The sequence below is a fragment of the Notolepis coatsorum genome (genome assembly GCF_963971535.1).
Source record: "Notolepis coatsorum genome assembly, chromosome: 3".
Taxonomy (NCBI): Eukaryota; Metazoa; Chordata; class Actinopteri; order Aulopiformes; family Paralepididae; genus Notolepis; species Notolepis coatsorum.
In genome coordinates this window covers 31,962,182-31,985,628 of record NC_140167.1, presented here as the reverse complement: position 1 = coordinate 31,985,628, position 23,447 = coordinate 31,962,182, and the positions used below count along the sequence as shown (strand labels likewise).

General features: G+C 44.2%; 1 protein-coding gene across 1 annotated transcript in view; it reads left to right on the top strand.

The window, feature by feature from the left end:
• The window catches only part of togaram1 (TOG array regulator of axonemal microtubules 1), a 63,446-nt gene that overhangs the window by 31,321 nt on the left and 8,678 nt on the right, over positions 1-23,447 (top strand). The window contains exons 3-14 of the mRNA XM_084310006.1: positions 2,417-2,545; positions 2,677-2,928; positions 3,292-3,572; positions 11,020-11,243; positions 20,113-20,213; positions 20,324-20,494; positions 21,440-21,505; positions 21,833-21,975; positions 22,076-22,199; positions 22,466-22,684; positions 23,067-23,190; positions 23,312-23,417. Of these exons, the coding sequence (XP_084166132.1) occupies positions 2,417-2,545; positions 2,677-2,928; positions 3,292-3,572; positions 11,020-11,243; positions 20,113-20,213; positions 20,324-20,494; positions 21,440-21,505; positions 21,833-21,975; positions 22,076-22,199; positions 22,466-22,684; positions 23,067-23,190; positions 23,312-23,417 (1,940 nt within the window). The remainder of the gene's footprint in view (positions 1-2,416; positions 2,546-2,676; positions 2,929-3,291; positions 3,573-11,019; positions 11,244-20,112; positions 20,214-20,323; positions 20,495-21,439; positions 21,506-21,832; positions 21,976-22,075; positions 22,200-22,465; positions 22,685-23,066; positions 23,191-23,311; positions 23,418-23,447) is intronic.

Here is a 23,447-nt window from a genome sequence, read left to right as displayed (position 1 = left end):
AGGGTATTAAAAAGTCTTTTTTTTTTGATCCACTTTTTCTCCCATTTTTCTATATTTTCTCCCATCCCAATTTCGTATCATCCAATTCAACCCTCCCCTGTCACGAACGCTGTTTCTTGCCTCCCACAAGCCGGCTGCAATGTGGACTAAGTCATACATAGCACAAGTCCCCTCCGGTACTTGAGGTAACAGCAGTCGCATCTTTTCACCTGCGCAGCTCGATCTCTCAGTGTCGAGGAGTAACGCGTGGGAGGCTCACGCTGCCCCCGACACTTCCTGATTCTACTGCGCAGGCGCACCAACCGACTTGTAGGAGTCGCTTGTTCACAACGTTCGATCCCCACCCTTCAGTTTTTCCCTCCCCGTAATACGGCCAATGTGTATTACTGCGGACGACCAGCCAAACTGAAAAACAATGTGGAGAGCTGGATTCGAACACGCGAATCCTAGCGTCTCCACACTGGTGGCGAGTGCCTTTGACCACTACACCACCTAGCCGCCCTGGTATTAAAAAGTCTTAAAGTATTCATACTTCTCAATTTAAGGCCTTAAAAGTATTAAGTATTAACACATTCAGGGCCATTGGGATTAGACGGGGCCCACTCTATAAGGCCAGCTTATCATAATAACCTTTCATTGTGCGTGAGGCTGTTTGTAGAGCTAAATCTATACTTTATATTATTGCTATCTGTCCATTCTCATTGTCAATTGACACTATAAACCGTCCCTTTAATATGCCTTAAATAAAATAAAAATTCATCAATACGTTCCCATTTTATAGTGTCTTGAATATGAACGTTATAGCAGAATGTTCTGGGGTATTTCCTGGAACGCGAGATATAGGGTGCTAAGCTAATAAGGTTAAATCGAATGGCGTTTCGGCTATAGACAAGCTAGAGTTAAAACTCAAAATGCATATTGTCGGTATCATGGTCCACCACCATGAATGCATGAAAGGGGGGGGGGGGGGGCAGGGGACGTTGTTTCTGATGATTGATTACCAATAACAGCATTAGCCTCAGTAGCCTCATTCACTGACCGGGTGGATGGCTATCAAAGCAAGGCCCGACCAAGCTGAAATTGACGTCAAATCGCTCTTACCTGTGGCTGGTTGGACTGCAAAAAGGATTTCCCAGTTATCTATCGCCATCTGGTAGATCCATATGTCCATTGGCTGATGCTATATTCCTTTACTGCACACTGAATTCAGCGTCCCAAAAACTATTCTAGGCGATCGGCTACATGCATAGCTTTAGGCTGAAAAGTCCATTCATAATACAAAAAAGAAAAAACACCGGTCTGTAACAGGGAACACTGCATTATCAAGACAGCGCCCCTACGAGGATCTGGCCGGTAATGCACTTTTCCGAATTCGAAGAGTAGGGTAAATCTGCAGTGCCGCTCTGTGACATTGAGTAGGATATTAAAATGGAATAAAAGCCAAAACAACCTTGCCACGTATACGTGGTTGGCCCTTTTAAGCATGGCGCCGAAACACGTGACGTATATATACGTGGTTGGCCCCGAATGTGTTAAGACGTCTTAGATTTCATTTGCACAGGTATTACATTTTTGGGAGATGAAATAATATTAAATATATTAAATGTTTTTGTATTAAAGTCGTTGTTTTTTTCTGGGCTGCCGGGTGCTTGGTGCATCTGGAGAGAGCTTGTATGGAACACGCAAGAATAAAATTGTGCAGCTGCCAGTTCAGTGTCTCTTATGTTTATTCTAATATACAAGACCAAATATCATGATGCCAAATACTAGGGATGCTCCGATATTGATATTGGATATCGGGCCCGATATGACTAAAATACCTGGATTGGGTATAAAAAAAAATATATATATATATAAAGAAAATGTATAATATAATAATAAATAAAATAATAAATAACAATTCAGTACATTTATATCTGTGTTAATTTGTTACATTTTGTTTCACTAAGTTAGGAAAGTAATGTTTTAAGTCAAGACTGATGTTGCCTTGCACAAAAGAATGATCCCAGTCTCTTCCACACAGTGAGGCATACAGTTTATTAATTGAACAATGGGTATCGGATTGGTACTCGCACTCGGTATCGGCTGATACCCAAAGCCCAGGTATCGGTATCGGGACTGAAAAAGTCGGATCGCTGCATCCCTACCAAATACCTTCACGATGCCACGGCAAAGAATAGAGAAAGTTGCTAGTTGATCAGAGCAGTGTGTGGCCGACTGCACAAGCTGACACGTTAAGATGTTTTTTTTTTTTTTTTTTAAACTAGTTTACCTAAAAAGGATGATATTAATTGATTCCTTTGAGACCTGTTTGCCCAGTATTTTTGGTATCACTGGACCGGTATTGGAAAGGGATTGCTGTAGCGATACTACTTAGGTGTCTGGTAAAGAATGACTCACTGTGTTTTCGGTCTAGGTTCTGCAGAGCCCCAGAGGCTGCAGTCTTCCAGGAGGAGGGAGTCTCCGGTACGCCTGAGGAGAAGTGGAAGCCTGGACTCCGACCCAGACATCTTTAAATCTACCATCTTCTCCGACACGGATGGAGGCAAGGAATCCTCCTCACGCTACCCTACTTCAGCCTTCAGTCTCGTATCAAAACGATCTACCTTTTTTGATTGAATCTGGTATCTGTGCAGGGTTTTTAAAGGTGAATGTCATTGTGATTGTTTCCTGCAGTGGCGCCCAAAGCGTGCAGCCTCTCGGGGAACCCTGGCATGGAGCGCACCTTCTCTCTGTCCTCTAACCCCGCCACGCCAGGCTCCTTCCTACTGCCCTCCTACCCACTGGCTACCCTCCCCGGGGGCCTGCTCACCCCTACGCTGTCCCGGCGCAGTGTGGACTCCTCCCTGTCGATGTCCAACACCTGGCCCAACAAGAGGGAGAGCAGCCCTCACCAGAGAGACCCTAGCCCCTGGAGAGACATAACAGGCAAGGGGCGGCGTCTTGTAGAGAGATCTGCTGAAAATGGATATCTTACAAGGGCAGCATTTCTCAAACTAAGGGGCAAGGGACCAGTACTGGTTCCTAGAATGTTAGTGGACAGCTGGTATAAAGATACACTGTTCTTTAGCATTAGTAGTAATGTTAATTTGTTGACCCTGAACGTAGCAATACCATTGCTTACCAGTCCCATTGACGAAAAGACCATTTGCTGCTGGTCCCCATACCCAAAAGGTTTGGAAACCGCTGTACAAGAGTATCAACTGAAGGTTAAAATAATGATGTAGAATCCTGGTGTTTGTGTATCTTTTTAAATGCGAGTGTCGTCTCTATACCTTCTCTTCCCACCAGCAGACATGACATCCAGCAGGTGCTCTCCCAGACCTTTCCGCGCCTCCCTGGTCAGCTCCTCCTCCACCTCCTCCTTCCGCCGGGCCCTGAGTGGCACGAGGACCGCCCTCCCGGTCTCACCGGTCTTCCCTCCGACCGAGCGTATCCCATCTCAGAATGGCCAGAGGACGTCCAACCTCCCGGCTAGCCCCCAGAGCCAGCCGTTCGACAGGAACCTGGACCTGGCTAACGCCAATACAGTGCGGGAGCCCCGGGAGGAGGATCCCTTGGACATGGAGGAGGTGAGCAACCCAGTGGGTCCTCTCTGCAGAAAGTCTCGTTCATGTTCTAGACCAGGGGTTCTCAAACTTTTTTATACCACGACCCCATTTGATTTAGGATTTTTTTTGGCGACCCCACACTTAATGTATCGCGTAATTTCAACGTGGAAATAAGGAATATCAAAATAAAAGCACACGTTGTTGAACTTGATCATGCATATTTATTAGAAAATTCAATTACAGCACTATGTCAATGAAATTAATTCATATTATCAACAAAAGCGACGGAATTGTTTCTGTATACACATTTATAAAACGAGGCATATTTAGCCAAAATATGTTGCCAGAACATAAAAAGAAAATGTGCTCATGTGCGCTTTGGCGGAGATCCGCTTCTACTCTGAAAATCCGGCCTCACAGAGGTATGTTGATGAGAAGGGGACAAGCTTTCTCAGCGCAGCATTACACAACACTGGGTACTCGTTCCGGACTGATATCCAGAATTTAGAGAGGGCCTGTTGTCCAGTGAACTTGACTTTCAGTAGCTCGTCACACGAAAAACGTGTCACTAACGGAGTTTCGTAATCCAGCTCATTATCAGCACATTTCTCCAATCGGTTGTTTTTGTCTGCAAGGAAAATTTGCGCTTCTTCTCTGAGTTAAAAAAGGCGATTTAATTCTCTGCCTCGAGATAGCCACCTCGCTTCAGTGTGGTATAGCAGCTGCTTATGTGCAGAGCCAATTTCATCGTGACCAACCGGCACCGCTTCTGACAACAAACCTATCCATTGCGAGTCCAGGTTACACACAAAAGACCACACCCCCGGCCCCCTCCCGCGATTATACATGCGCAGGATCAGGATGTAGTGAGATGTGTATTGGAATACTGTGTGTCGGCCTCCGTTGATGAAGGGGCGAGACATGGCAAATACACACAGCTGCCGGGTGGAAAACTCGATCCAACTTTTTGCCAATGCACAACCCCACTGTCACCTACCCGCGGGCCACGACCCCACTTTGGGTCGCAACCCGTAGTTTGAGAACCGCTGTTCTAGACTCATGACTCTGTAATAATATGAATCATTGCTTTAACTCTCATACCGCTATAGAAGACAACTGGGTCAGCTACAGTGAATATCTGCATTGAGCTATTTCAGTTTCAGAGGTTATGTTACTATAATGTAAATGGGAGGTGTATTGCTGTCACATGAGGGGAGTAAATTACACTTGTGGTCATTGAAAACAAGAAGAGCCGTATTGAAATTACCTAATTAAACAGTTTGGGGGCTGCAACCAGAAATGCACAGTCCCCCCTGTTTTTTAGCCTGGATTTAGGGACAACAAGGAGGGACTGGTCAGCAGACCTCAGAGACCGTGATGGGGTGTAGGGGTGCAGGATCTCGGTGAGGTAGGGTGGGGCCAGACCATTCATTGCTTTATTAAGCAAACAGCAGGATTGTAAAATGTACCCTAAACTGCACAGGCAGCCAATGAAGGGAGGTGAGGACAGGAGTGATGTGCTCCCGTTTGCGTGTCCCTGTCAACAGCCGAGCAGCAGCGTTTTGGACCAGCTGAAGACGCGACAGCGAGGCTTGGCCAACGCCAACATACTGTAGAGCGCATTACAGTAATCCAGCCGTGTTGTCACAAAGACATGCATAACTCTCAAAGTCCTTAAAGGAGAGAAGAGGCTTGACCTTGGAGAGTTGCTTCAGCTGGAAGAAGCTGGACCTAACCACAGAGTTAATTTGTTTGTCCATTTTAAAAATCATTGTCTATTTTCACCCCCAGGTTGGTGACTATGGGTTTGACACATGAGTCAAGGGCACCCATGTCTGGAGGTGCGGTACCAGGCACGCTTGGTCCAAACATAATGACCTCGGTTTTTTTGTCATTATAATTTAAAAATGTCAGAGCCAGCCAAGCATTAATGTCACTGATACAGTCTAACAGGGGTTTTAAAGAGTTGGGGTTGTCACGCTTTAAAGGCAGGTATAATTGTAGGTTGTCTGCATACAAATGGAATGAGATGCCATGGTTCTTAATAATAGACCCTAGGGGAGCTCCAGTAGCTCACCGCGTATCTCGGCGCTATTTCGGCGTCGGGGACAACCGTGCGCGTCACGGATCTGGGGTACACGAGTTCGACTCCCGGACTCGCCGTATTTTCTCAGTGTCTTTCCCCCGATCTATATCCTATTCAACCTGTTTCTGTCGGTCATGCTTGACCAGAAAAAGCGATAAACGCTAAAAAGAACCAGCTGACTGGTCAAAGTTTAAAAAAAAATAATAGACCCTAAGGGGAGCTGATACAGAGCGAAGAGGAGGGGCACCAGGATGGAACCTTGAGGTACACCACAGGGGAGGGAAGCAGATGATGACTGGAAATCGCCCTGACGCACAGAAAAGCTCCTATCCGACAGATATGACCTGAACCACTCTAGAGCAGTACCTCTGATGCCCACATGGTGCTCTAGGCGGGAGATGAGGACTGCCAGGATGAGCCGGAATCTAACCGGGAACCTTCCGATTACTAGACGACTGCTCTACCTCCTGAGCCACTGTCTCGCAGCAGACACTGTTGGCCACTGAGCAGCTCCACTGGAGCAGTTGGGGTTTAAGTACCTTGCTCAAGGGAACTTCAGCGGTTGGTATTGAAGGACAGAAGAGAGTTATTCATCCAGTGGCGTCATTTCAGTAAAAGGCAAGGTATGGCGAGGAGGGGGGGGGGGGTTGAAGGGTGGATTTTTTTGGTAAAATCAGTTGTGCAATAGTCACTTTTGGTGAGTTGTTTCTATACAATTCAGTTATATGACATTTAGGTATGACACAGGACTACACAAGCATTTTTAGTATAGAAATGTGTCAACAGACTAAAGCAGGGAACCACAATATTTTGCATACGAATTATGCAGAATGTAATATCATAACTGTCTATTACTTTTCTTGCAATTGAGCCAATTTTCCTTAGGTACGGTTTTGAGGTGTGTTCAACAGAATGTAGTATCAAAAACACATTCACAAAAAGTATGGGTTACTGAATGCTGAACTGCACTGTTATAATCACTAAGCCAGACCTTATCTGTGTCCCTGTATCACTTGTCTCTGCTGCCCTTTGATTAAAAAACTTCCCTATGTCCATTTTCCTTTTTTTTGGGGCATATTTCAGTTAGACACAGTAAAAGTCACCTAGTAAAAGTGAGATAATTGACAATATCAAAACATGCTAGGGCTGTACCGAATAGTTCGAAGCTTCGTTCATAATGTTGACATTCAAATTCTAAATCAACATAAAAAATTGTAATACATTTTTTTTTTTTTTTTTTTTGCCAAGGTATGGCGAGTGCCATACCTTGCCATACCAAAATGACACCCCTGTATTCATCCACTTCCTGGGGATCATTGAACAAGTGACCTTCTGGTCACAAACCCGCTTCTCTAACCTTTAGGCCACCGCTGGATCTGATCTCCATCTGATCTGTTGACGGCTGTTTGACACGAGACACATGGATCGATTGATTGATTGAAAATTGTATTAACGGATTTCAGAATGGGTACAATACAGTACAGCTCAATACACACAATTGTTAAGGGGATGCAGACCAGAGAAAGACTTTTGTCTTGTTTACATCAGGGTCCCCCATTTTCAATTCATCATAACATATGACATACATGACATACAGATAGACAGTACTGCTACATCTAGGCGGGGGGGGGGGGGGTAACTGTACATTGGATTATCGACGAAAACGTACTTGGTCCCAAGAAGAGGGTCTCGTGTATTATTGGGTTTAATAGGACATTTAATAATAATAATGCCCTAGAGACCAGCAGGTTTAATGCCACCTAGAGGAGGACCGACATCACCACTAGTCCTAGAGACCAGCAGGTTTAATGCCACCTAGAGGACAGACATCACCTCTAGTCCTAGAGACCGGCAGGTTTAATGCTACCTAGAGGAGGACAGACATCACCACTAGTCCTAGAGACCAGCAGGTTTAATGCCACCTAGAGCAGTGGTTCTCAACTGGTCTAGCCTCGGGACCCAACATTTTCCTTAGTCATTAAGTCGCGACCCAAAATGTTGAACCACTATGATTTATGTAAAAAAAATAAAAATTTGCAGTAATACGCAATCTTTCAAAACATGAAATAAACACAAAAAAAGTGCAACAAAAGTGCAACTATTGCTAAAAACCCAATGAAATAAAATAATAATAAATAATATATGCTTCTTAGCAGATTTCTTAGCTTAACATAACATACCTACATTTGGGGGAACTAATGGGATAACTGGGGTTGCAACAAAAGTGCAACTATTGCTAAAAACCCAATGAAATTAAATAATAATAAATAATATGCTTAGCAGATTTATTAGCTTAACATAACATACCTAAGTTTGGGGGAACTAATGGGATAACTGGGGTTGCAACAAAAGTGCAACTAGGGCCAAAAACCCAATGAAATAAAATAATAATAAATAATATGCTTCTTAGCATATTTCTTAGCTTAACATAACAGACCTAAGTTTGGGGGAACTAATGGGATAACTGGGGTTGCAACAAAAGTGCAACTAGGGCTAAAAACCCAATGAAATAAAATAATAATTAAGGGATAATGTATAGCTACGAGGTCATTGTCGCAAAATAATTGACCGACACGGAGTTTAGAATACCGAGGCGCCTCGCAGAGGTGTTCTTTAAACGTAGTGAAGGTCAATTATTTTGCGACAATGACCGAGTATAGCTATACATTATCCCGCTTATTACATGGCTAACTTACTAACAATATACCTAATTCATTTTACACCATCAGACAAGACGAGATCAAATGCAGACGCAGTTCTGTTCTGTCGCTCCGCCCTGTCATCGCCGGCAGCTTCCCCGGCAGCCGGCAGGTGTGTCTGATTGGCTGCACTGATGCAGTGTGTCAGTGGGCTTGATTGCGAACAGCTGCGCACAGCGGTCATTATTGCTCGGCAGAGTTCCGTTATCGAGTAATAACGGACCTCTGACGAGCGCTATTGACTAATCACAATCAAGCATTTCAGCTAATGTTAAAACGCCATGTAATAATAATAAATAATATATCCTTCTTAGCAGACTTCTTAGCTTAACATCCCAGGGAACTAATGGGGGGATGTTGTTTGCTCCTGACAAGAGTCTCAAAGTCTGGGGTGATGGTAGACAAAGCAACTCTGAGGTCATGCTCAATGTCCAATCTGTTCCTCCGCTTTGTCTTCAGCTGGACCAGAGCCGAGAAGCCACTTTCACAAAGATAGGTAGTGAAAAAAAAGTATATATAAAAAAAAATATTATTATTATTATTTTTTAACACATCCCACTCAAAATGGCCCTGCGGCCCACTTTTGGGTCGCGACCCACCAGTTGAGAAACACTGACCTAGAGGACAGACATCACCACTAGTCCTAGAGACCAGCAGGATTAATACCACCTAGAGGAGGACAGACATCACCACTAGTCCTAGAGACCAGCAGGTTTGCCTCTAGGATGGAACCTAGGTATGTAATTTCATCTTTCCTTGTGACAACATTGTCACCCACTGTAACTGAGAAGCCGTCGGTCTTGCTGAGTTTGTTATTTTGAACTAGTGCACTGCAACCCTGCCCGAGCCCGACGGGGCCCTACCCGACACGACGGGTTCGGGCTGGGTAGGGCTTTGTTTTTAAATAAATAATTCGGGCTCGGCTGGGCCGGGCAGCGCCCTTTTTTTTTTTTTTTTTGTGCGCTCTCTATACTCGTATAACTAGGGTTATAGGATAACCTTAAGTTTCGGTTTCTCTTTTGCGCCAGCTGTCATCATAGATCAGAGAGTCAGAGCGTGTCTCTGAGTGCGATGGATAAGTTAACAGATATGGAATTAGGGAAAGGGAGAGCTTTTGAAAGTTCCCAATGCGTCTGGGAAAGCTGGATTTTTGGAAACATTTGGATGTAATTACCGCAGGGAGAATTTTAGGACAGTAGAACAGTGCTGAACAGGACATCAACGGTGGATGGTGGACAAGAGCAGACCGAAGTGGTTCAATAACTTCAATTGTTTGTTGAAGTTGGAATATAGCCAGTTGGCGAACGTTTTAATTTGTTCTTGGATGTAGCAGCTGGTTGGCGAAGTTTTGTTAACGTTATTCAACGCCAGACGTTTTTGTTGCTGACGTCAACAGCGTGGTGAGTCCTGAATTATTTATTATAATTGGCTGCTGCGGTCGAGTTTTTTCTGTATACTTTTGTGTCATGATGATGACAATAATGTTTTAGTCTGTGTCTGCCAGTACCTCTGTATACTCGCGACATCGGATTCGGTAGCATAGCAGTGATTTTGGACTGATTGTGACGTGGCACCGTGTCAGTCTAACGCGAGCGCTGGGAAATAGAGGCATTTGCGAAACAGGCTATAGTACAGGCTTGTTAGTTTTCAGCGTGATATGTGTTATTTAGTTAGACCTATTGGACATTTTCGTTTTTGTTTATTTATTAAGTTAACCCTTTATTCGCCAAGGACGAGTTTCCACGTCATTCTCCGCCATGCGTAATCGTATTTTAGTATGAATATGTGAATGAAAAAGTAGAACGTTGCTACATCCTAAACGATAGATACTTGACGTTGAATGGGCCATAGTAATGTCAATTTAGCAATACAATTTAAAAGGTTATAGCCCTGCAAAGAAGGGGAACATCTCCATAGATTTATAGTGGTGGCAGAGAGGGGATTAAGATCAGAATAATCCCTGGCAGATAAAGGGTTAATATATAAACAGTGTTTCGAATACAAAAAAATTATTTAATATTTGGCTATATAATTACCGGTAATGCTTCTTTAGTTTTCACTATCTGTTATTTAGGTAGACCTATTGAACATTTTCGTTTTTGTTTATTCATTAAGTTCATATAAAACCGTGTTTAGAATATTTAAAACAAATACAAAAAAATAAAAATTAAGTCTAATATATATATTTTTTTTTTCAGGTTTTCACTCGGGCTAGGGCTTAAAATTTTATTTACAGTCGGGCTTATTTTCGGGCAGGGCCTGAAGTTCACAGGCTCGGGCTGAGCACGGGCTTCATTTCAAGGCCCTTGCAGACCACTAATTTGAACCGAAGAGAATGGACTCTGTTTTACCCAGGTGTAATAATAGTTAGTTATCAGCGAGCCAGGTGCAGATTTTGCCTAGTTCAGAGCTGAGGGTTGAGTCGTCCGAGAGCCGGAACAAGTTGCAGTCACAAGCTGACGACATGTCATTTGCATAAATTAGGAACAGTAGCGGCCCTAGTATGCTTCCTTGTGGAACACCACAGCTTACTAGGAGGGGGGGGGGGGGGGGGGGGTAGGGTACCGTTTACCCCCACCATCTGTTCTCTCCCCTCCAGGTAGGATTGCATCCAGCTCACTGATAGACTATCAAACCAATTGCTTTGGAACACTGCTCTAACGTGCCACTGTGTTATTCACAGATGTTGAACTCCCTGCGCTCACTGCGTAACAGCGCTGCCAAGAAGAGGGCCAAGGTGAGCCTGAGCGGTTCGGACCCAGACAGCCCAGACTCAGCCATGAGGCTAGAGCTGGGCCTGGACTCTCCCTCTCACAGCTCCCCTACGGTAACCAGCCCAGGCAGCGAGAGTGCCCTCTCCAGTCTTTACTCACCCCCCTACTCCACCCTCAATGGAACCAAAACTAGGTAAGGGAATCACTCTTGTTCAGTGAAGTTCTGTACCATTATTCAGTCCCTCCAGGAAATCTTGTGATCGTAATAATTGATGCAAATTCCACTAAACTCTGCAATATTTGCAGGGGCTTGCAATTTAGCTAAATGTATTTTTACATGTCCAAATCCAGAGAGCCGTATATATACAGTCAATGAAATAACAACAATCAAGATGTGCTTTAACCCCTCAACTCATTCCCCGCCAACAACGAGTATACTCGTTATTGGGCGCCATCGTTTGACCGCCAACAACGAGTATACTCGTTATTTGGTCCGTTTTCCTTTTATTCGATATTTTTATTCATTATTCATCCACTGACCTCGGTGTTACCATAGGAAATTATTCTGAGATTGCCAAAGTGCAATACCGGCCGCATCCTGCTAGGTGGCTGAATTTAGACGGAGCCAAGTAGATCGCTTCATCCGACCACTTCGAAACGCATCTAGCACACTTGATGGCGAGCAGACAATTGGAATATTCTTTTTGGAATACCCCCGATCAAAGGTAAGGACTATCTGACGTAAATTCCAGCTTGATCGTACAATGTTTTCATATCGATCCAGCTGATCAGCGTGTGTAGTGTTCAAAACGAATGCTGTTACTGGCAATCAAAGCATCAGAAACGACCCCCCCCCCCTTTCATGCATTCATGATGAAACATAATACCTATTATTAGTGTGGGTGACACTATTGTAATCTATACTATTTATTCCGCCGATTTTTGTCTGCTAACTCCTCCCAGAGCTTTCGCACCACATACAGGTGTAAGGTATCAAAACGACCGGCTTGGTCCAACTCGAGTTGTTATTACTTTTTGGAAAGTTTCACCGCACCGTTTGGCTACAAATTGACTTTAACAGATTGGGCGCCGGGGGTTGTGCCCATCATTGTACCCAGTCTGCCACCGTTGAAAGCCTATGGAGATGTTTACCTTCTTTGCAGGGCTATAACTTGTAAAATTGTATTGCTATATTGACATTACTATGGCCCATTCAACATCGATTATCTATCGTTCAGGATGTGGGAATTTTATATTTTTTCATTCATACATTGTTGTGTTAATACCGTCTAGAATATAAGTATGTTTTTAAGCTTTTCTGCTGTAATTCCAAAAACGAGAGTTATAGGCCCTGACGCATATGATAGATTATCGATTGGCGTTTCTTTCCTATACACGCTATATTAAAAAATTTAAATGTATATGATCGGTATACATTACGCTTCATCATGCGTGAAGGGGGGGGGGGGGGGGGCGGGGGCGGTCGTTTATAATTCCTTGATCGTCAGTAACGGCTTTATTTAGTATGGGTTGATATATTGATCAGATGGTTTGCAGTGAAATGAATAAACAATCGGGCTGAAAATAACGTTACTGTCCTCTTACCGTTCGCAGATGAGACGGGAGGAAAAATATCCCAATTATTTGACGCCGATCTCCTAGATCCATTTCCAGTTTGTATGGCGCAATAAACGCCGAAATCATATCGATTATTAAGTTTAGAAAGCGATCCAAATGCACTATAGTGTTTGTCTGGAGCCACGTAACAAGATATGACTGCCGGAGGGATTTCCTTGACGCACCGATCACCACTTCCGGTTTTGGCGAGAGTGTAACTCGCCCGACCATCCACCAGCCGGCGGTATTGAGGCGTTGCAATCTCATACAGGGTCTCGCTGCAATCCGGAGGTTGGCTGGATGAATTATGAATGTCATGGCGAAAAAATTTAATATTGATCCCAAAAACGGCGTAAGTCGTTCTTGGCGTTCAACGCATGGCGGGCAAAAATGGCGTAACTCGTTCTTGGCGTCCAATGTGTTAAACGGGAAATTAGAGTGTATAGAGTGTAGAAGCTGCATTTTTTTGTTTTACCATCACCTTTTGTAAATTGCGACAGTGATCTCAATTTTGGACATAGATATAAAAAACAACACATCAAAACGATGACACGACTGTCCCCTCGCTCACAAAAGAAAAATAAATGGAATTGGACATTTCTATCTCAACTTATGACCATTTCTTTGAAAGTCATGCTCCACATAGACACGAATGGGCTCTCCACTCTAGCTAAAATCAGATTTTTACCGTTCCTTCCCTTGTTTTCCGATTGCCACCCAGGCCACAATTGTCGACGGAATTACACAATATCGCACATAACCCTTCACATAACCCTTCAAGTGCTCATATTACGACCACTAAGCTTCATCTCTTATCGTTTTGCTTTAATCATCGTGAGAGTGAAGGACGCCTCAGCCCTCATTGAAATACATTGGGTCCATAGTCTGCATGCATCAGTTAGGATTCTAATCAATTAAGGGCTAGCAGGTGGCATGACTCAGAGGGAGCTGTCAATCAACTCAGTACTGCTGACCTAGCAGGGCTCTACAGTGCGACCATATTGCTCGCATATGCCCCTAAAAATATGTGTACTTTTTATTTCTCCGCTGAGAATCGTTAAAAACTACAAGTCCCACATTGCACTCAAGCCAACGGTCCAATCACAGTAGAGTGAAGTGACTGGTTTCATGGGAAATAAAGCAAATGACCAATCGGAAGCTCTCATTTTGCTTGTTTACTTCCTGAAACTCCGCCATTGCGATCAGGGCTCTCGTTTTCCGAGACACTAACTTATTATAGTATCTCTCTTACCAATAGCAATAGATTTTAGAACACCTAGATTTATCGATAGCAATAGTAATATAACGTTAATGCAACAAAACGAATGCCTTGCTTTGTTAATCATAACGTTGATGCAGTAGCGTATGTCGGTGTGTTGGCTGTAACGGACATGACAATAACATAACGTGTACACATTAAAATTGCGATAATCTATTCTAACATTTTCAAATCGATGCAGTTGAATTTCCCCCTTAGGATCGATGCATTGTTACACCCCTACACCAAAGTCACTGGCCCACTGTGTATCTTGTGTGTATAATAACTTGGCTAGCGTTATCAACAGCAGAGATGGGCAATAGGGTCCAGCTGCAGCGCCGGACCGCCGGAGTGCAAGCGGTGTGATGTAATTGGCAGACTCGACTGTCAATCAATGGTCTACCTGACACGCAAACTCATAAACAATGTTTCTGTACTGGAGGTGTACAGTATTTCAATAGGCAACCCTGAAATGATTATTTTTCTAGAAGAGCAACACAGCCAAAACATAGGCATTGTATGCATAAAAGGGGCAAAAGCTAAAGTTAAGTGACTGAACCTTTTGTAGCAGTAGTTTGATTTGATAGTTTATTTGATAGAGACAGCACATGTACATCAAGTACAAAATACAAAATGTAAACATGCAGGGTTGTAGCAAGAGCTAATTTACACACATGCACGCACAGTACAAATATACATTTATTTTTGAAAAAAAATAACTCTGTTACTTGAAATATTTTCACTGTGCTCCTAAATATTTTTGGGTGCTCCTAAATTTCTTTGTGTGCTCCTAAATTTTTTCATTTAAAGGTTAGCGTAGAGCCCTGCCTAGCAATGACCTCTCAGGACATTAACCCTTGATGCCCCCTTTGTGTATCTTTTGAACCGTTTGTCGTAGAGACTTGCGGGTTTTGTCATTGTACTCTTCTTCTTCTTACGCCCCCATGGTTCGGCTCCTCCCCCTTCCGGGGATTACCCATTGACCATTAGGCCACGCCCCTTTTGTATCTTTTTAACCGTTTGTCCTAGAGACTTGCGGGTTGTGGCATTGTACTCGGTAGGGATATCCTCTTTCATTGGTCTATGTTGACGACTCCCCCGATCCTTAGGCCACACCCCATTAGGCCACACCCCCTTTTTGTATCTTTTGAACCGTTTGTCCTAGAGACTTGCGGGTTGTGGCATTGTACTCGGTAGGGATATCCTCTTTCATTGGTCCATGTTGACCACTCCCCCAATCCTTTGGCCGTGCCCCCTTTTTGTATCTTTTTAACCGTTTGTCGTAGAGACTTGCGGGTTGTACCATTGTACTCAGTAGGGATATCCTCTTTCATTGGTCTATATTGACCACGTCCTTAGGCTGCGCTCCCTTTTTGTATCTTTTTAACCGTTTGTCATAGAGACAATACAGACCCTCTCCCGTTGGCTGGCGGTGCACAGGCATCACCCACACATTCACAATTTCCCCGCGCGGAATTGTCTATTTTGTCTATTTGTCTAATTGTTAAATGTTTTAATTAAAAACGAAGGTTTGGACGTCCGTTCGAAAAACCCTGACGAAGTTTGAATCACTTTATTCAAATTGAGGATTTAGTTTGAGGATAAAAAAATTAAAAATCTTTAAAGTTTGAATCCCAAAAACAGGCTTCGGGGACAGCCTTACCAAACATATTATTTATATTATTCAAATGGAACTCAAACATGTTCCGTTGTGATGTCACAGTATGATGTCATAATTAGGGCTGACCTTCAAAGCTTTTTTTGGCAATCGAAGCTTCGGGCCGAGCTTTGATTTTAATTCGAAGCTTTGAAGAAAAAAAAAAAAAAAATATGAATTATAATATTTTATTTTTATTTTTTATCTTATGTTGTGGGACTTGTACAGCACTTTGGTAAACTTTGTTGTTTTTAAATGTGCTCTATAAATAAAGTGGATTGGATTCATTAATTAAGTAGCCCCTTTCGTGACTGACGCAGCCAACAAGGTTTCACTCGGCTGCGCTGCCTGGGCCTGGTGCAGTGGGGCTGCTCTCACAGCCAACGACATGACATTACATAATTATGTTGCAACCTTCGTCTATCAAGCAAACAATTATATTATATTTAATTTATAATTATATCAGACAATGCACCTACAAAAGCAGATGATTACAATTAAATTAGCCAACTTGGTAACACATTAGTCATAGCAGCATAGGTATAGCCTTATTAATGTTTTGTGTGGCGTCGCCGTCGTGTACAACGATACTTACGTTTTTTAGGTGATTTGACAAAGTTGTTGTAGAGTTTCTTCTGGCATATCTGGCACTCTGCTTTTTGGGCATTGTCTTTGCATGTCTTTGCATATTTTAAAGTGTAACCACACGTCTGATGACTTCTTCGTCGACATGTCTGCTGCACATGTCCTTGTTGTTTTCAACACGGATAATCTCCACGTGCTTGTTGTAGAGAGGTGGAGGTGAGGCGCCGCTTACTTTCGTTTCATTGGAATGGAGGCGCAAGATTTTGAAGGCAACATTTGTGATGTCACAGACAGTATGATGTCATAATCAAACATTCTAGAACATTTGTGATGTCACAGACAGTATGATGTCATAATCAAACATTCTAGAACATTTGTGTATCTATTCAACAATTCTCTCAGAAGATCTCATTGTGCATCTTGAAACGGTACTGAACAGTACTGAACAGATAGACTAAACAACATAGATTGAAGCCTGCATTTCTCAACCAAGGTGCCTTGCCTACCGTTTTGCTGTGGAAAGAGACAATACAGACCCTCTCCCGTTGGCCGGCGGTGCACAGGCATCACCCACACTTTCACAATTTCCCTGCGCGGCATTGTCTAGTATACATTTGATTTGGAAATAGTAGCGTGTCCAGGGAACGCCAACGCTTATAGTAGAATACACGTAGCGCCCTATAACTCGGCTTACCAGGAATTAGCCCGGATCACTCCGAAACTATACTTATATTCACCACGGGATAACGCGGGAACGTATACATGTAAAAAAAAAAAAACTTTTTTGCATGTTCGATGGAAGATACTGACTGTCAAATGACCATAGTATTGTCTCCATAGCTATAATATAGAATATAGATATAGCTCTACAAACAAAAGACGCACCCCTTGTCTTTAAAGCGTAGCCTAGCTAGAACAGGATAAGGATAATGGGCGGTGCAGAATGAGTTAAACCCGAGCGGTCCGAGATTAATTTCACGCCATAAATAATCAATACAGTCCATATTAACACATTGGATGCCAATCGTTATTGCCCGCCATGCGTTGAACGCCAACAACGTGATAATTCGTTGTTGGGATCAATATTTCATTTTTTCGCCATGGCATTCATAATTCATCCAGCCTCCCTGCGGGACTGCAGCTGCACCCTGTCTGATATTGCAATGCGTCAATACCGCCGCCTGGTGAATGAACGGGCGAGTTACACTCTACGCCAAACCGGAAGTGGCGCTGGTGCATCGAGGAAATCCCGCCAGCAGTACTATCTTGTTACGTGGGTCCAGACAAACACTCGAGTGCATGGGATCACTTTCGAAACGCAATAATCTATATGATTTCGGCGTTTATTGCGTCATACAAACGGGAAATGGATCTAGCAGATCGACGTCAAATAATTGGAATATTTTTCTTCCAGTCTCATCGGCGAACGGTAAGAGGAATCTAACGTTATTTTCATCTTGATTGTCCATTTCTTTGTTTGCAATCCATCTGATCAATGTATCAACCCATACTAAATAAAGCCGTTACTGACGATCAAGGAATTATAAACGACCCCCCCCCCCCTTTCCTTCACGCATGATGAAGCATAATGTATACCGATCATATACATTTGAATTTTTTAATATAGCGTGTATCGGAAAGAAACGCCAATCGATAATCTATGCTTCAGGGCCTATAACTCGTGTCTTTGGAATTACAGCAGAAAAGCTTAAAAACATACTTATATTCTCGACGGTATTAACACAACAATGTATGAATGAAAAAATATAACGTTCCCACATCCGGAACGATAGATACCCGATGTTGAATGGGCCATAGTAATGTCAATATGGCTATAATATTTAAAAAGTTATAGCCCTGCAAAGAAGGTAAATATCTCCATAGGCTCACAGCGGTGGCAGCCTGGACCCAATGATGGGTACAATGCACGGCGCCCAATGTGTTAATTAATGTTGCGTTTCTTTTTCAAATGTAGCCAAGAGTAAAGACCCAAATCCTATCAAAATAGCAGTCAAAAGTGTATTTTCACATGATTTTGTGAAGTGTTGGAGCATCGGAAACCGGATGATATAGATGCGAGGAAATTACGTCATTCAAGTTTGTAGTCCTAAGAAAAAGGAGACCCAGGGCTTTCTATGGGCTTTAAAATGTCCTAAAACGACACTACCCAGCTCACACCAGCCCCTGTCAAACTTGGAGTCTTGCCGTCTGACGTGACATATTTCTTTTCGCTTTGCAGCGCTATGGACATTATGCAAAAGTACTGTACTTACAGTAGATTTTGTTCAGTCTTTGTTGCGCTGTAACTGGTGCCTGGTGGTACTAAATCCAGATTTAACTCTCCCATTGGAAAGAGGAGGCGTGATGCCGTGATCCATATAATTGATATAATTAATAAAGGGAAGATGATAAACAGAAGGTTTTGTAGATACAGTACTGAATTCTGCCATCTGGACACATGCAATTTGAAATATGATTATAGAATATCAGGCCTATAAATTACCTTTATTATGGCCAAGTCGCACATCTATGGATCGGGCCAAATCTCCCCTTTCCAATGGCAGAATTCAATCTGGATTTAGTATCACCAGGCGTGATTCACAAGTACAGTTCCTTTTTTATAATGTAAATTTCTCCAATATTTTTCATCAGATTGCAACGCCGTTTTTTGCTAGACGTTCACAGAAAGGTAGAGAAACTAACGGTGTTCTGTATTATGGCAATAACGTTCAGGTTTGTGGGAGATCATCCCGAAAAATAAGAGAAATAAAAAAGTGAATCCAGAAGTCCGATGATTGACAGGGGCTGGCTTGAGCTGGGTAGGGTAGTTTTTCGAAATTCGAAAGTCCATCAAAAGCCCTGGGTCTCTTCCTTCAAAAGACTACACTCACCTTTGGCTGCGCCACTTCCTCCCATCAATATGCGCCGGTTTCCGACTCAATGCCCTGAGATTTCTATAATCATATATTTCACTAATAACCGTTACAATCATTGGTAAACAAAGTAATGCTGAAACTCTTTACTTTACTCTTGGCTACATTTGAAAAGAAAACGCAACATAATTCATACATTCTGTAGAGATGGATTTTGCCTGATGTCATTTGCGGTCCAGTACCGGACCGCTCGGGCTTAAGAGGTTAACCCTGTGAGGCCCAAATAAAAAAGACATTAGCAACATCAGAGGCCAGAGGGTGGGACCTATAAACACATGAAGGGTGCCGTGACTGAAAAAAAGGTTGAGAAACGCTGGTATATATGGTGTGGCTCTTTGTGGTACCACAGTAATTTTTGTGGCTCTTAGTCTCTGACTGGTTGGCCACCCCTGCCCTATGGTAACACCAAGGTCCCTGGATGAATAATGAATAAAAATATTGGAAAAAAAGGAAAAACTATCAACCTGAGATATCTCGGGTCTGGCGTCCAAAGCATGGCGAGTTAACCCGACTTAGATCGGGTCTGGTGTCCAATGAGTTAAGAGGTATTTACATGCTCGGTTTTCCTCACGTTCTGAGCAGTGAGTGAACGCCCTACAGAGTTATTCAGGGATGTAAACAAACACACCAGCCACCAGGAGGAAGTCAAAGTAACTATGGGAAGTGGTTGGGGTAAAAAAGGATAATGTGATTAATTGTCGAGGAAAGAATGAAGGCGTTAATATTGACAGCCCTATTCTTTTTTTTATATAAAAATTGCAATTTTGTATATAAAGTCCCACAATCTTACCACAGAAAATCACATACAACAGAAAAGCTGCTGCATAATCAAGTATTTTTTATTGCAACAATCACAAAAAAAAATCTTGGAGGGACTAATTATTGCTGCTGATAGAAGTGGTATTCCATGTGACAAGACTGACACTATACGCCTGGTGTTACTTTAGTAAGTGTTAAGTATTCTGGTAAGTGGCTACCAACCCTGTCTCACACCTGTCACATCTGTCAACAGCTCAGGAAGCTCTTCCTCCCCAGCAGCAAAGCCTCGCATTGCAAGAGTGCCTTCTGCAAAACTGAGGTCTTCGGTGTCCATGGACTTCAGTAGCCTTCAAGGTAAAATAAAGATTGGATCTTTTTGGCCACTTCATTGTGTTGTATATTGTATTCAGGCTGTCCTCGCAAAATATTTTAATTTGTGTGATTTTTTTTTTTTTTTTTTTTAGGCTCGTCTCAGAGAGACAAAGCTTCACCGGAGGTGGGTGTGATTGGCCAGAGAGTCACCTACTCCAATGGACCAATCGAATTTGAGGATGAGGACCGGCCCAGAGAGCCCTCACCGCCCCCAGTCAGACCGGCTTGTCGCGAACCAATCAGAGCCCTGAGGCCTGCCAAAGGTCAGCCACTGTCCTGAAGGAAGCCATTTTAGAACACCTTGCTTTATCAGAGAAATGGGGAGGATCAATTGCTAAATAATGTATCAATAATGAATCTCCTCAGGGCGTCGGGGTAGCTTCTATACTTTAGGCAAGTGGCTTGTCCTTCCGCGTTCCCGTTTTGCGCTCTGATTGGCCACGCACGTTTCTGGTCATGTGACATGTGCGCCAATCGTGGGACGGCAAGTTTTTGCACGGTTAAGCTTAGGCACTCTTTCGAAGTTGGTTAACGTTAGAGTTGGTCTTAGAGCGTGACGGCAAATTCTTTCGACGGTTAAGCTTAGGCACTCTTTCGAAGTTGGTTAAGGTTAGAGTTTGTCTTAGAGCATGGCGATAGAACGCCAGGTAGTTTGCAGGCTGTTCGACGCGGAAATGGGCAAAGACACAGCTCGTCACGCTATTGGGCGCACATGTCAGATGACCAGAAACGTGCGTGGCCAATCAGAGAGCAAAACGGGAACGCGGAAGGACAAGCCACTTGCCTAAAGCATAGACGTGTCTGGGTAGTGTAGAGGTAAAAGCACTAGCCTACCACTGCAGTTCAGTTCCCGGTAGCAGCTTGGTCAGATGTTACTATGAACACAATTGGAAGTGTTCGCGGGTGGGGTACGAGTCCTGGTCGTTGCAAGAGTGACTCCTACTGGTCGGCCGGTTCAGCGGGGAGGGGATCTGGGAGACGTAGCGTGAACCTCTGCGCACGTTACGCTCTCCCAGTGATACTCCTTGCTGTCGGGTAAAAAGAAGCGGCTGGCGACTCCGGTCCACACCCTCCCCAGAGGGCAGTGCCACGGCCAGGACCCTGGTACACAAGGGAAATTGGCATGACGACTAAATTGGGGAGAAAAGGGAATAGAAATAATAACAAATGATGGAATAACAAATAATGAATCTCCTCTGTGCCTTTAGGATCTCAGAGCTACAGCAACAGGAACTCCCCATCCGTGGACATGCCTGAAGCAGTGGTGGGCAGGGGTGAGTCTCCACAGCTCTTTATTTATGACCCCATGTTCCAACACTGCTCTGTGGTCACGGTGTCCTGGCTCAGCTCTGTGTTTGAACCATAAAGATAGACGGCCAAGAACTGTTTGCATTAGGGCTGGCTCCCAGCAATGCTTTGGCCTTGTGCAAACATACTGACCACATCAAGAGCTCACAGCATGTCCGTTCGCCATAAAAAAACAGCCAAGCTCTCATGTCCTCTCCGATTATCAATTAGTTTACCAGCTCTCTGTCATTGTGGTCTCCACCTCTCCGCTCATTTGCTTAAGCCGTCTATGTTCTCTCCTTCCATCTTCCCAGGCATGTTGGGTTCGGCAGTCTTTTCCGGCCGGCCATTTTATGAGCAGTGTGACTATATGGCCAGGCCGCCCAGCGAACCCCCAGCAGGCATCGGTGACGACCACCTCGACACCGACGAACGTCCAGGTCCAGAGGAGACTAAGGTTAGTCGAGTCACACCATACCTTATATAAAGAGGATTTTAAAATGGCAACAATTTGAAAGTACTGATTTGTTCTCTCTTTGTGTGTGTGCGCGGATAAGATCCGGCTGCAGCGCGGGGATCAGCTGGATGGGCGTTCCGGGCAGCGGGAGCGTGCTCGAGACGAGATCCTCCACCGTGTCAAACGGATGTTTTCTGAGCCAGAGGAGTTCTCCACCATAAAAGGTTAAGAGAATGTTTCAGCATTATGGGAAATATGCTTATAGTCTTAAGATGGATACCAATTTCCTCTCTGTAGTACGTTCAGTAGAAAGACGTCGGGTTCAAGCTAGCCTAGCTTAGCACAAATTAACGGAAGCGGATACAGACCAGCTAACCAACCAGTTGTTGGCTCGTTCCTTTAACTGACTGGGGTTTAGGTTTCCTCACAGGCAAGGTAACTACCGCAGTGTAGTAGATCTCATACCGTGACATCCGTGTGATTGTTGCAGACGCGCATCGGAACGGCAGCGCGCCGCCCTCCACCCAGGCCGACTCTCCTCCCTCAGAGCCCCCCTGCAGCCCCCCGGCACCTCAGAGCCCCGTCAAGTGCCTCAGCCCGCCCCACCAGCCCAGCCCGCCCACGGTGCCCCCCAACCCCAGGACCCTACCTCGTCGCCGGAGGGCCCCCAACCTGAACAGGACGCAGCCCTCTCTCTCGCACAGTTCAGGTCAGTGGAGCCGCCACCCGCACAACCGTAAACGTCCAACATTTGCCTTGTTATCGATGTACCTGTATATTAGCCCGTATTTCTAACAGGCCAGTGTTTATAAAGCACTTAATTTAATTAATTAGACCAGCAGAGCACGGGTTGGTAAGATGTTTTCTCTGATAATGGGCCACAGTGCTTTGTTTTGACAGCCTACACTATTAATATGCCTTCAGTCCATGCACTGCTTGGTTTCAGAGTGATAGAGATGTAACATGAAGCTAAGTGTGTGTGTGTGGGTGTCTGTGTGGGTGTGTGGTGCTGGGTGTGGTGCTGGGTGTGTGTGTGTGGTGCTGGGTGTGGTGCTGGGTGTGTGTGTGTGGTGCTGGGTGGCTGCATCCAGATGAATTGTTCCCAGGCCCGGTCAGTCAGAAGAGGGACCCAGCGGAGCCTCCTCAACTCCGGCCCTTTTCTAAGCCTGACCTTGCACTGATTCAAAGCTTCAAACTTCTCACCTCAGAAGACTGGTGAGCACACACCGCTGCAGAGTAGAAATGCGCAGAGCGCAGTGTTTCTTACCGTCGTCGATCAGCAGCGCTGGTAATTGGATCTGTTGTGAGTTTCAGTTGTGTTGTTCTTTGAATGCAGGGAGAAGAAGATGAAGGGTCTGAACGTCATGCGCTGTCTGGCCCAGTACCACGGCGACTCACTCCACGACCGGCTCCATGACGTCTGTCTGGCCCTCATCCGAGAGGTAGGACTGTCGCTGTGTCAGACTCGCGTA